Source organism: Wickerhamomyces anomalus (genome assembly GCF_001661255.1).
Source record: "Wickerhamomyces anomalus NRRL Y-366-8 unplaced genomic scaffold WICANscaffold_2, whole genome shotgun sequence".
Classification (NCBI taxonomy): Eukaryota; Fungi; Ascomycota; class Saccharomycetes; order Phaffomycetales; family Wickerhamomycetaceae; genus Hansenula; species Hansenula anomala.
In genome coordinates, this window is record NW_017567111.1 from 722,574 (window position 1) to 737,108 (window position 14,535).

General features: G+C 32.9%; 6 protein-coding genes across 6 annotated transcripts; 1 reads left to right on the forward strand and 5 right to left on the reverse strand.

Moving 5' to 3' along the window:
• Positions 1-5,749: 5,749 nt before the first annotated feature.
• Positions 5,750-7,312, reverse strand: WICANDRAFT_51625 (uncharacterized protein; the record flags this gene model as incomplete). The annotated part of the gene is made up of 1 exon (XM_019182673.1): positions 5,750-7,312. Exon 1 carries the CDS (start codon positions 7,292-7,294, stop codon positions 5,750-5,752), a length of 1,545 nt encoding a protein of 514 aa, XP_019040059.1. The 5' UTR covers positions 7,295-7,312.
• Positions 7,313-7,586: 274 nt separating this feature from the next.
• TSC13 (trans-2-enoyl-CoA reductase (NADPH) TSC13) lies at positions 7,587-8,504 on the reverse strand (the record flags this gene model as incomplete). The annotated part of the gene is made up of 1 exon (XM_019182674.1): positions 7,587-8,504. Exon 1 carries the CDS (start codon positions 8,403-8,405, stop codon positions 7,587-7,589), a length of 819 nt encoding a protein of 272 aa, XP_019040060.1. The 5' UTR covers positions 8,406-8,504.
• A 144-nt stretch (positions 8,505-8,648) lies between these two features.
• Positions 8,649-8,987, forward strand: SMD1 (mRNA splicing protein SMD1; the record flags this gene model as incomplete). The annotated part of the gene is made up of 1 exon (XM_019181552.1): positions 8,649-8,987. The coding sequence occupies one exon, from the start codon at positions 8,649-8,651 to the stop codon at positions 8,985-8,987; it is 339 nt and encodes a 112-aa protein (XP_019040061.1).
• A 180-nt stretch (positions 8,988-9,167) lies between these two features.
• Positions 9,168-9,605, reverse strand: PRP38 (U4/U6-U5 snRNP complex subunit PRP38; the record flags this gene model as incomplete). The annotated part of the gene is made up of 1 exon (XM_019181049.1): positions 9,168-9,605. A coding segment is annotated over one exon (438 nt), but the record flags the coding sequence as incomplete, so codon positions are not given.
• Positions 9,606-10,389: 784 nt separating this feature from the next.
• On the reverse strand, positions 10,390-11,628 carry LAS1 (rRNA-processing protein LAS1; the record flags this gene model as incomplete). Its single annotated transcript, XM_019185501.1, has 1 exon — positions 10,390-11,628. The coding sequence occupies one exon, from the start codon at positions 11,626-11,628 to the stop codon at positions 10,390-10,392; it is 1,239 nt and encodes a 412-aa protein (XP_019040063.1).
• Positions 11,629-11,772: 144 nt separating this feature from the next.
• On the reverse strand, positions 11,773-14,511 carry VPS41 (Vps41p; the record flags this gene model as incomplete). Its single annotated transcript, XM_019185502.1, has 2 exons — positions 11,773-14,351; positions 14,415-14,511. The coding sequence occupies 2 exons, from the start codon at positions 14,509-14,511 to the stop codon at positions 11,773-11,775; spliced, it is 2,676 nt and encodes an 891-aa protein (XP_019040064.1).
• Positions 14,512-14,535: the final 24 nt, after the last annotated feature.

Consider the following 14,535-nt stretch of genomic DNA (forward strand, 5'->3'; position numbering starts at 1 on the left):
TTCATGATTTGTTTTGAATTATATATTAATTCATCATTTGAATATGAGCTACTTAAGACTAATGGCAGAATTCAACTTAGAGGTCTTGAAAAGAAGAACTTAAGAATTTTTCTTTTCAACTCCGAACATTGTTCCATTTATAACTTTGATAAAACTATAAACGTTCAGAAACATGAGGAAACAACATCTATCGATGCAACCACGAGATTCTTGTACTTTTCACCGACATGAGATTTAAAAGGATGAAAGTTTTTTTTTTTCAACAATTGATTCAGCAGAATGTCGCGAAATACAACGTCTCATAAAGTGATTGCGCTTTAATGTAGTGTAAAAATGGTAGATTACTACGTGTTGTAATTGTAGATTATAGATCCAGTATCTGAAAATAATTGAATATATTTAAACTCTAGTAGAATGACTCGACAATCATCATCAATCTTGTATAACCCCCAAAGGATTAATACAAAAACTAATTCAGATCAGTCAAAGATACATCCCACAGTAAATATATCATTGCAATCATTATAGATTATGATTCATGGCACTCTGTAACAACTGCAATCTGTGAAATATGTGATAAAAATCAACCACAAATGAAATAAATGCTTCAATCACAGATAGTTGATGGATCTGTAAAATAGCGAATCTCACCTTACTCAACCAGTAGTAGCTCTCTGTAAGACACGGAGGCAACGACCCACATCACCTTCAATCAAGATGAAGATGATGATCATCCTCCTGAATGCTAGATGCTTGTGAGAAATGCTCAATAACATCATGAATCACATCCATAACAATTTGTTCAGTATCCTCTTTAGATGGCAAGCAAACCTGAGGGAAGAAAAATACATCACATTCAGAGGTTTGGAATTTAAAAGCTTCCCATATGCTCCGTTTGAGATTCAAGAATAGCGTCACGACCAACAAGTGCTTTAGCTTATGGACTCATCATTCATGAAATTAAATCAACATTTACGAAGTGCAATAAGCTAAATGAATGTTGTGTGTTAGACAGAATTCTTTTGACAATAGTTGTCGAGTAATATGACGTACGATCAAACAAATGCTAGAAAGCTGCTTTGAAATGATACACTTAAAAGAGTTAAAGCATCAAATTAAAAGGAGAAAAAAACATTCCTTGAAGAAATTCGCGAAATGATGAAGAGAGTGATTATTGGTGGGTTTGTAGAGGGTTAGCCTGGAATAAGTAGTGATATCAAAGACTCTAGTGTTGTTTTAGTGTTCTTGAAAATGCCAATCAATTATATACTACATGATCTTTAGAAATTATAAAATGAATATGTTTTATTCTGGATTCTATGAACATTATAGTCATGATAAACTGAATAACTCACAAGCCATGTAAAACCCATGTAATCTCATCATAACCTCAATCTCTATTACTGGATGATCATTTGAATCCAATCAATCACAAATAAATAGGATGAAATTAAAGATATAATTAACTAGTCCGTATTAAGTGGAACATAAACACAGACAATCAAGGAGCTATTAAATTTCTGAACCAGACAGTATAACTATCCTCTGAGGCAAACGTATTTCACCAGTGCGTCCATATCACTTAAGAACAAAACTGATTAACCGGCTTCAGAGAGCAAATTACATGCCATACTGGTGATAAAATCGTTCATGTCACGAACTTGAAAAGTTTTGCGTTGACTGTTAATGAGAATCCAAAACCAACCTTTTTTTTTATTTTTTTTGAGTTTCAAGTTTCAACCTGCAATCTGATCTATTAGATGCCAATAGAAACCTTTTCAAATTTGAAATCATATACAAAATACTTAAAATATCAATAGCAGATGAGATGAGCTTCTTTCTAAGGAACTGAACTGCAGTAGAATAGAAGTTGGATGATAACTGAATTTTTTCAAACATCAGTAGGGAACCAAAAGACCTGGTTTGGGACATCACTACAACTCAACAATGACTATCATCGATTTATCAAAACTCTATACGATGGCAGATATAGTCATGGGTTTAATAAAAGCTTCTCGAAAACCAGTATCACTTGTTCAATGTGCTAAGGATCAGATATTGTATACCAACTACAATGTTAAAATTCAAAAACAGTATAGTATTAAGACAGACTAATTGGATTCCCACCTTGAATGGTAAAAAAGCACAAACTTAATCTTCTTTAATATTGATATTGCTCAGATCCATAATACTATCGGGTTAACATTTGATTTAATTTAATCAACCACAGATGAGTATAGGACTGGAATCATAACAGTGGAAACAAGGCCAGGCTAGTAGCAAAGGGGTACATGCAAAACTCTCATAGGAAAGAATTACAACGAAACATACACTCCAGTAATTCGATACGAATCTTTCAAGGTTAGTTCTTATCTGTTGCATACAGTCATGAACCAGATTGAGATTGAAAGAAATTAAAACATCATGATATAATAATTAATTAGCCATGAGATAGGGACGGGGTAACGTCTTAAGTATACAAGAACTGGTATGGGACACTACTACCATACACTTTTGGAAAGTTTATAGATTTAAAGCATTGGAAAGGTGTGTAATATAGTGTGGTTAAAAAAATCATGGGAATCAATAGAAATTGTATTCATTTCTTCATTAACCATCTAGCAACGGATTACAAATTAGAGAAGCGATAATGAAGAATCCATTCGCGAATAGCCTTGAAGAAAATATAAATGGGCCGAGTAATTAACCCAATTGTTAATTCAACGGCTAAAGATATCTATGGATTATCACAAGGCTTCGAGCCATATGTCATCAACATATCTTTCAACTTAGTGCCTTGTGTCACGTTCACAATATGATTAAACTTCAATTCTTGACTATGGATTATTAATATCAGATGGTCTAGAGAGCTGTTTATCCAGTATCTTAGCACTGTTTGATCATTTTCATTGGTCAATTATTGATAGTTATAAGGAGGTGTTCAAACCTAGTTCATTGTTGCTGAAGTGTTAAGTTATGTACCTAATAATATAAGCAACATGAATGGTGTTCAGAAACCTTCAGTTAATTTTCTTTCAAAGAATTCTTTTTCATTTGTTCTTGTTATACGTAGAAGTTGTCGAACCAAGCTAGTATATTCTTATCAATTAAAAGAAGTTTCTACAAATTAATGGCCCTGTAAGATGGAAAATGACAAATACATTTAATCTTCTATAAAATGACTTATTCATCCAGTAATCAATCTCATACATCCTCTTAAAAGGGAACAAGATGATCAATTATTCAAAATAAGATACATTTGAAGATTGTACTGTAAATACGTTGAAACACGTCGATTCACGTAGAAAATTAGCTTGTCTTAGTGTTAGTAATTTGTGAAATCATCAATTGAAATCAACACAGTCTGTAGGATGAAGATTCCTGGACTGTGTTTAATATAATGCAACTCACGTATCAGCTCAAGTATGAAAGTGTTCCAGCATTGAATCTTTTTTCTAGCCAACCCATAAATTAAATCTCCTAAAAGTTTGCCCAAAATAAAAGAGTAGTTACGAAACACTTAAATAGGCTAGTGCATACTCTTTCATTTACTCAAGTGTCAGGGCCCTCTCGAGAGATGAAATTTTTCTCTACTTCCAATTCAAGCCGCGAATTCGTATTCAAGCGGCCTGTTGAAGGTCTTTCGACTAGTGTCAGTAGATTAGAGTACTGGTTGTTCATGAGAGAAGGCCTCTATATGACTTGACAGTTAGAAATTCGGAGACATGATTAATTCCAAGCTACAAACGTAATGTAGTTAATTGGATAATATAAATAAACCATCATCAGATACTTGGAAACCTTTTTGCAAAGTCTCACAAAGTAGAAATTGACAATATATATTGATTTTAAAAGCTGTATTGGTCACATTCATCACTGGAAATACCGGGATAATCCACTATGCATTGGCATTCTACCATCCTAGGTTGTCATTTGCTGATGGATTGAAATTGAAGATGTCACAAATGGGGAGTTCTTCACAACCCATTTTCATCCGGATTCGGCAACATCAGTATATTTGAATGCTTTCAACTAACTAAGGATCACGTCTGGTGACTAAGTGGGATTTGCTAACGAACCCGACGATATACATTTAAAAGGCTGCCATTTGGATTAAATAATTCCAATAATTTGTTTATGATTCATTTTAAATTTTGAACCTTTTTTAATTTTTTCCAACAGAAATGTACCAAACGAAAAATTCTCAAATACCGCGAATGCGTTTTGCAGTCACCAATCTTCTCAACAAAGGTCCGTGGTTAATGTCAGATAGTTGTATTATCAGTACCTGGATACATTATCATGAGGAATACAATTGTTGGCTAAGATTTAGTATAACGAACTACAACTTGATATGGAAAAATTATGTATATAAATAAACACTCATAACCTGGAAACTCTTTTACAAAGCTTCACAAAGTAAAAAATGCTATCTATAGGGTGTAATGATTTCTTTATTAATATGCCCTAAAAAGGCTTTAAACCAATCAAAGAGAGCCAATATTAATGAAGAACTGGAGTTTCGACTTAACAAGTCCACACAGAACCATGGATAACTGAAGTGTTTTTTGAACATTTAGTGGAAGATCTCAACCAAATATAGAGAATTTAGTGATAAAACTCATATACAAGAAACGGGTACGTAAATACTCAACTTGAAAAGGTTAATGGGTACATTTATAAAAATATATAGGGATTGTAAAGGACATGGGCAATATTGCAAAGTATTTATAATCGAATTATGGAGATCGACGAGAATTTTAGTTGAGAACATCAGAACATTAATGCTCATGTCAAGAGAGTCAATTTAGAGCAGCAATGTAATTATCAATGTTGATTTAAAGGCATAAGTACTGAATTGAAGATATTGCAATGTATCGTGAGTTTTCATAATTTTTGGATACTAGACGTTATACTTCAAAAGCCATTCGATGTTCTTTGAGTACAGTGGCATTTGAATATTCAAGTTCAATTTTCACTAAAGATAAAACGAGTTGAGTACAATAAGGATAGTTGAGTCGCTCAAGACTATAATTCAATACCTAAATATGCTCAAATGACTCTACTTAAACTACTCTATAAGCTACTGTATTAGAAATTGCTCAGCCGTTCATGTTCAGGGTCCAAGGACAAACACCATCAATTACGGTACTAATCAGCTCAGGTACTTATAACCAAGAACAACAATCAAAAGCACCAAAATGTTCTCTAGATAGTACCCAATATCCTTGGTACAGAGACCTTGACATTGAATTATTTAGTACCTTTGTGTAAGGATGTGTAACTGTAGGTTTGTATATGTACCCCAGATCATTAGATCGTACATTTGATTACAGGTTGATGAGATGAACAATTATCCACAGGCTACAGCAAGCACAGGATAAACATTAAAAGTGATTTTAAGGAATGAGGCGTTATAAGCGCTAATGTGCATGAGCTGTAACAAAGGAGTGGGTATTGTGTTCACCTCTGTTGTGATATCTGTTGTGATATCTGTTGTATATATCGCCATGAGTCCAGCCAGAATTCAAAAGCGTAACAACTACAATCATCTTGATGTATCAAAACTTCACCTGTCATATTATTTTCTATTTTTCTAATTTTAATCAACAATCAACGACAAGATGTATAATAAAAGGGATTTGAGATAAATCTCAGAAATGAACAAATTTCTAACACAATAATAATATTCTTCTTTTTTTTTCTTTAAAATGCAGCAAATTTAAAAAACACATCAAGTGTTTCCTAACTATAAACCAAATGTTGCCTTTGGTTTATGATCCTCTTCTTTATCATCTTTTTTATCACTAGATTCATTAGTTTGAACAGTTTCATTTAAAACAACAGGAACATCAACAGCACCTGCATTCCACTCCTTCAATTCCAATTGATGTTCTCTTTCAATAGCATATTTAACAGCCTCCAAGACATTTTCACAAGTATGTTTTGGTTTATATTTTGGAGTTGTCCCCTCTTGATAAACACCAGTTTTAACCAAAATTGAATGCCATGAAGTATCATGAGAATTAGCAAATCTAATATCAGATTCTGGAGTATCACCAACGAAATAAACAGTAGAAGCAGGTGGTAAATCAAGAGTCAATTGAGATAATTTTTGAACAGTTAATGGTTCATCATCATCATCTTCTGAATCACTCTCTTCATCTTCTGAATCGAAAACAGCAGCATTAGCATCCTCTTCAGTGGCTGGTTCAACTTTTTCCAAATGTTCATCTAAAACATCCTTTCTCCATTGACCTAAAACTTTGTTGGCATAACGGAAAGTACCACGTTGAGGTTTACCAAATCTTGTAACCTTCAATTCTTTACCAGTATGTTCTTGATATAAAGCAGCAATGGAAACTTGCAAGGCACCCATACCATATCTTGATAATTTATAATCAGTAGCCCAGACAAAATCAGAATGAGCAAAATAAATTGGTGGACCTTCATCAAAAGTTTTAGAAATTGTCCCCATTGTACCTTTTTTAGACATCAACAATTCCAAAATGATTTGTTGATCAGCAGCCCAATTTCTTGAATCGGCAAACACCATGATTGCATCAATTGGTGTTTTACTAAAATCACAATCTTTTGTTATAGCCAAATCTTCTTCAGTCAATTTATAATAAGGAGACACTGAAGGATTCCACTTCATAACATCTAATGGGATATAAACATTTTCAAACCCATAACCTTCAGCAACTTTTCTACAAGTGTCACCAACCCCACCAACAACAAGGACATTTTTATAAACATCAACTAAATCCTTCATTGGGGTATGACCTTGAATCACTTGATCTTCGGTAACTTCAACACCCAATCTCGTAGATAAATCCTTACATCTAGCAGCTTCAGAACGACCACCACCATTTGTGATAAAGATATATGGCACTTTAATGTTGTATTTATTTTCACCATTCAACATCTTCAAGGCATCTCTAGCTTCAGGTATAGTTTCAGGACCACGAACAATAACACCATCGATATCAAAGGCAAAAGCATAAGAAGCGACACGTTGATGATCAATGACAGTCTTCTTGTGTCTGATTGCTGAAGAGCCACGTCTTGATCTGTTTAAACTTGTGTTTGATCTATGAGAAGATAATTGAGTCAAATCCTTGTGTGAATTTTTAGCAGAGGATAGCTTGGACAAGCCAGTACCAGACCATTGATCAGATAGGGAAAGAGACGAGACTCTTTTCGTTCTGGCCATTGGTTTTAGTTGATCTATCCCATCGTTATTAAGGAAAGATGTTGATTTGTGGATATTTGCCTTTGGAGAATCAGACATGTTTTTTTGCAATTTGGTCTCTAAAATTTCTTCTCTGAAACGAAAAAGGGATTCGTTGATGGTTTATATACTGGGAAAAACATTGCTGCTGACGTAATCCACAGGCTAAACTTACGTCATTGCTTATGTCAGCACACATGTTTTTAGAAATTCATCGAAATTTTAAGATTTAGATCATTACGTCATTTGGATTATGGGCTGAGAATTTGACAAGAAGTGATGATACAGATGAATTGATGTGATATAGATAATTGATATGATATTGATTGATTATATTGATATATTGATTACATCAAAACACAAATGGAACCAAAAAAGCCCTCTTTGTTCCATACTTCTCCTGCTTCTTGATGCTCCAGAAATACATCTGGGTAGCTCCAACCAATAAAAACACCAACGTAAACACATTAGGATTCAACAAAAACACAATGATCCATCCATAAATCTCCATAGTGTAATTAGGACTGATAAACAATTCAAATAACCCTCCACTTGGCACTTCTCTAGCTTTACCTTTTCTAACTGTCTTATCTCCCAATAATCTCAATTGAATATGTGAAATTGCATTGAAGAATTCACATCCACACCAGATATAAAACAAGTAATCTTTATTCAAATTTAATGAGATTGGTAAATTACCAAACCCTCCCAAGTACATTAATGATAATGAACCACCTAAAACCCAATAATGTCCACTATTCTTAAACAAGTTAAACAATGGCATAGTAGAATTACTAAATCTATGAACAAAGACATTTTCAACTTCTCTTTTACCATAATGAATCAAATTCATATAGTAAATCAATTCATAATCCTTAGGTTTAGATGCCAATTGATAAACAAGGAAATGAATCAAGATTGGACCTAAATATTCAATCAAATAAACAGTTCTCCATCCGATTTGAGGACCTAAATCTTTAACATAAACTTCTGATTCATTCAAAATTGAATCGTCATTAATTGGTTTCTTGTCTAGATTGGTGATTCTTAATCTATTACTATTTAACCTTGAATGTTTTGATAATTGAGAGACAAAATCTTTATAAGAAGAAGTGCTGAATTCACCAGACTTGATATTCTTACTTCTACTGGTCACTTTAATCGAAGTCATTTTGCAATTGATTCAAATCCAAAAAGCAAATCCAAATCCAAATCCAAATTTTTTCCACCTTTTTCAAATTTTGAACATTTTTTTTTCGCGATAACTCTCTTCGGGTTTACCCGGTGATGATGTTTTCCATGAAAATTCGCGAAATTGAAAAAAAACCGAAAACACCAAAATTAAAATTAAAACAACTGCAAAAACATTACGAAAATAAAGCATTTTAAGTAACCAAAAGATTGTTCACTCACAATGAAACTAGTCCGCTTCTTGATGAAACTCAATAATGAAACAGTCCAAATCGAATTGAAAAACCAAACAATAATCCAAGGTACCATAATATCTGTATCTCCAAATATGAATATCATCTTAAAGAAAATTAAAATGGTTATTAAAAACAGAGATCCTCAACTATTAGACTATATAAACATCAGAGGGAATATGATTAGGGATGTCATATTACCAGATTCTTTAAATTTGGATTTATTGTTAACTGAGAGTAATTTAACCACATCATCTTCTTCAAGTAAAAAGAGAAAAGTTGAGGATTCAAATAGAGGTGGTGTTAAAAGAGTTAAAAGAGGGCTATAGAGTCACCATTTGGGCTATGTTTATGTGCTGTTTATGAAATTGTATATTAGTGTATGATATGAAATAGAGAAAAAAGTGTAGTACTACAAATGGTTATCATTACTTGATTTATTCATCACTTTCATCATCATCGTCATCACTTTCACTCCCACTCCCACTCTCACCTTCATCCTTCATATAAGGCAAATTCAATCCAATAAACATATCATCATTAATCAATCTATCAACTATCTCATCAACATGGCTCAACTTGAACCCACCATTCTCAAACACTCTAACTTTCCTATAATCATTCAACTCTTTTTGTAATCTCTTTCTATCTTTATAAACCAGCCTTATATAAACCAATCCAAGCATTTTCAAATATTTAAATCTCTCTTGTTCAACATAAAATTCCACAATTGATCGATCAGGCATCAATTGAATCAATTTCACTAATAAGCACATGAAGGGGAATGGTCTCCCCCCAGTTTCTTGGTTCCCTACACATCCAATCTCAATGGCTCTATCCATTAAACTGGCTGCATTCACATTAAAACAATACTGTTTCCAATATAATGAATCAAATACTCGTTCCCTAATGATTTTCTCGATTAACAATGTGGAATTGACTCCGTTGTGGTGTTTCCTCGAGAGTTCTCTGTCGATGGTGATTGCTCTGGACATGGTGAAGCGAATAAACTGAAACTAATTAATTTAATTAAAACTATTAAAACTATTTAATTCATTTAATTCAAATCTTTTATGCCCTAAATTCGTTTTGCGATGAGTTTACCCGGCGAAAAAAAATTATAAAAAGGCTCCCTATGAAAATTTTTTTCCTAATTCAATTCAAACTTCTTTTCATCTCATCAAACTATAGATCTTTCAATTCAATCTAAATCATGTTAAAACCGTATGTTACCAATCAGAATACCACCATTTCTCATTCATATCCATCCATTTTTTACCTCCTGATGATAACGTTGTCTCACTTCTTTCCCAGTCCGATTTCGACTATGACGAATTGGGATACTAACTTGTCAGTTTAATATTCAAAACACTTTATGTGTTGTTTAAACAGACTTATACTTGCCAGTATTGACACCTCTGATCTTTTGGAATGAATGAAATGGTGTGTTTTTTATGCTTTAAAGTCATTTGAAACTAACATCTTCGAAAAGAATAGTGATTGGTTTGAGATCTAGTTTTATAATTCTCTGAATTTTTTTCATGTTATTTCAAGATGATGAAACTATCCATAACATTCGCAGTTTCCACGGTAGCATACGTACAAGAACCCATCTTAGTATGCCAGTGACCGTTAATGTACTTCCTTGGATGTCTGATTGAAATACAAAATTTTGAGAGAATTTTTTAGATTTAAAAAATACATGAATTATTTGATTACATTTATTGTAGATTATAAAACTCCAAATGGTTTTGGTATCCAATTTGAATGTGGTTCAAATATCTTTATTGGTAAATTTGTGGATTTGTTTAATTTAACTCTTTTCTTTAAATTTTCTAAATCTTGAAAAATGTCCAAATCATCATCTTCTTTTCTTTTACTTGGTGTAATATTGTTCTTTTCTTTTAAATTTGATTGAATTGTATTGATTTTCAAATTAATCTTGTCCACTTCAACATTCTTTAATTTTAATCTTTCCAACATTTCAATACTAAATGATTGATTTGTCTTACTTAAAACTTCAACCATTTTACCAATTATATTATCCTCGTTATTATTGATCTTTTCCAAAATCCATAAACACCATGATTTAACTTGTTGAATCTCTTTCCCATTGTAAACTTCTTCTTCATCAACACTAACCAACTTATTTTCATCTTCATAAACTTTAAACATCAATTTATCCAAAATTTTCAAAACAAAAGACTCTTGACTTTTTATCAAATATAAAAATAAAGGTTCATAAAGTAATCTAACTTGTTCCCATTTATACTTTTCATTAATAATACATTTTTTAAACATCAACACTTTATAAAATTCATTCTTTAAAACACCACTCTCTAAAACCTTGACAACTTTCCAATACTCTTTCCCTTCCTCACTAGAATCACCAAACTTGATAAACTTATTAATATCAACCCTTCTTATTCTTCTATACTTCCTCAACACATCTTTCCAATCCTCATCATCAACGTCCTCCTCCTCTTCCTCCTCTTCCTCTTCACTCTTTATCTTCTCCCAATAATTCACCTTCAACCAATCCAAAGCACCCAACACACCAATCTCCAACATCTCCAAACTGGGCAACCCTTCATGAGTACCAGCGTGTCTCAATTCAACAAACCAACTAGGCAATCCAATCTTCTTTGCCAACAAATTCAACGGGATTGCAAATTGGGATTGTTGAGAAGGATCCAACAATCCATTGACAAACCTAATCAAGGTCATCGTGGCACTTAGTTGTAATACTGTGGAGGCTGTGGGGTTGGATTGAAATTCATGATGTATTTGAAATAGATATGCTGTTGATAGTAAAGTGTGTGGTAATTTGGTCTTGGTTTCAAGTGTTAGGATTCGCTGGATTGCTCGAGTTTGGGTGGATAAAGTGGATTCTGGGGCGAATAGTTGGGTTTTCAGAAAGTGGATGTCTTTTTGAGATCTGAAAGGGACTTGTCTGGGGTGTTTATTCATGGTTTTTTTTGGTGTGATTATGGATCAATTGTTTATGGTTCATGGTTGAAATTTTTTTTTTTCAACATTTTTTTTTGGAGATTTGACACATTCGAAAAAGTATCAAAATTTCTACAATTTGTTGATTAAAAATCTCATCTATTTCTACTCTACTGGTTTTAATTCACCATTATGCAATAATTCCACTTCTGTATGCTTTTGGAAAATCTCCAATTCATTAACCATTTTGCCCCTTATTCTCAATTCATTCAATTCATCACTAACTTTAATAGCTTCATTCTCCAATATCTTCAAAATATTTTCTTGTATAGATAAAATCAATTCATTATCCATAGTTATCCTAATCAAAGAATCTTTCAATCCTTCAATTTCCACTCTTTCAGGGATTTTTTTGAGGATTTGTGCATCAAATAAAACCCCAGTATATTCAATCAATACTTTTATAAAATTTGGTTTTGTTATACCATATTCAAGGAAAATCTCCCATAATTCTGGATTCTTTTGTTCAGTGGCAAACTCAATAGCTTGTTTTGGATCATCCATCTTGTTTATTATCAAATACATTGCCTCTTTGGCTCTACCAACTTTCCCTAACAAATAAACCAATTCTTGATTAAAATTTTCCCTTTGCATAATCTCCATAACTTTATCAATGTTGTAATGTTGTTTCTTTTTCAAATATGTTAAGAGTTGAGATCTATCAAATTGTGAATATAATTCAACCATTTCAGTTTCATATGATTCCACTGCAAATGGATCAATTTTGGAAACATTTTGTAAATATAAAAAAGTTATAATGTTTAAACCATTTGAATTCATTAATGGAACAATTTGTGATGGTAACACTTCATGTCTATTCTCAACCAAAATCTCAATAATATGTGATAGTTTCTCTCCCAAGATAGTGGCTGGTGCATTTTGTAAATCATTTTCACCAATTTGGAAACGGATTATTTCAGGTAAAAAATCAATAAATTTAGCAACTAGATGGTGCTTAGATAATAAATCAATTGTGTTTGGATCTTTTAATTTAATGAAATGGTTCACTGATAATGAAGGTTCATTAGTTTTCAAATATAACTCTGCTAAAGATCTTCTTAAATTTGATAAATTTGGTTCAACTTCTAATTTATTTTCAATTAATGTTTCAATATGTTGATAATCATATAATCGATAATCCCATGAATTTAAAAAATCATATATGATATCATCATCATTTTGTAAAAAACTTTCCAAACATTTATTGTATAATTCTTTTGGTAATCCTTCATCTTCAATTGGTAAAATTGAAGCTAATTTCTCAATTTTCTTACTATGAATGAAAATCCATGACCATTGTTCCCATTTCTCCAATACATAAGACCTAAAAGTTTCATCGTTATCATCATCCCCATCAAATTTCAAAACCTGTTTTAAAAATTTAGAAGCCTGATCCCAATTATCATCATCTAAATAAACCTGAACTTGTCTAATACCAACATTACATCTTTCCTCCTTGGCAATCAAATGTTCACTCATTTCCCAAGCTTCTAAAAACCGTTCACGTTCAACAAACCAATTAAATCTCCCTAAAAGATCAAACTCTTCAGCAATAATACCATCAGTTGCACTTATGATGAAAAATTTCGACCGTTGAGCACCAATGTATTGACCAAGATGGAAATCATTGATTCTTAAATTTTCGTAACCTTTCAAAACAATCGTATCTGTGGAAGTTTCCTCATGAGTTATTGAATTGATAATTCTTAATTCTGGTGGTGAATTTAATTTATCCTCCTCTGATATTGACAAGATCATCAATGAATCATCTTTAAAAGATCCAATACCTGCAATTAATCCATCTATACTATACTCAAATTCCACAACAACTGACGCTTCAGAACTAGGCCTATTAAACGACGACATTGCAGATGATAACCTAAAATTCTCATTCCCTTTATTCTTTTCAGATGGTGTAACCTTTAAACACCAAACATGATTAACCCAACCAATCAACAATCTATCATGTTCTTGATAATTCACCTTGGGCCATATCAACTCAGCAGGTGGTGATTCCTTAGGTCTTTGCAAAGTCTTCAACACAGTTTCATTATGTAAATTGAATATCGTCACACCGTCATCACTCATCCATATCAACACTTCCTCCACTAGTGTCAATCCAACAATAGGTCCACTATCCTGGCCCAAGACCCTTTCTGTCCTATTCCCCAGCCAATTCGTATGGGACAAGATAACCTGACCGCCTTTATTCCCATATATGAACGATTTCGTATCTTTGTATTGACCATTCAACACAACTGAATATATAGGCGTCTTGATATCATATGCCACCGTGCTTGATTGGTTATTGTTCTTGATTTGTGAAATTGATGCAATGACAATCGTACCGTCCATAGAAGCAGCAGCGATGAATGATCCATCTGTATGGATTGATAATATTGGAGATTTTCTTGCCCTTATCGTGCCTATTGTTTTGAGGTTTGGTGTGGTGAGGTATAGAAGCCCAGAGGCTGTTCCAAATGCAAACACATTCTCATGGATAAGACAATTGGATACAAGTTCTTTGTTGAAGAAGGTTTTGGGGAGTTGAGTTAATCTAGAGTATTTCAACATTGGTGGGTCTTCATCCTCTTCATCTTCCTCTTCTGAACTTTCAGATTCTGATGATGCCTCCTCCGATTCCACGTCTTCTTCTTCTTCTTGTTCTTCTTCTTTGTCATTCTCTTCAACACTCCTTATCTCTTGATTGTGATCTTGTTTATCATGGCCATTCTCTTTGGTATCACCGTTGGGTATATCTTGTATATCTTGCTGTTTATGCTCTATGTTGTCTATTTCTTCGCCATTGGTCACGTTCTGATGTCCATTTTCTTTCAGACTCATTGTGAAATATCTTGAATATAATGA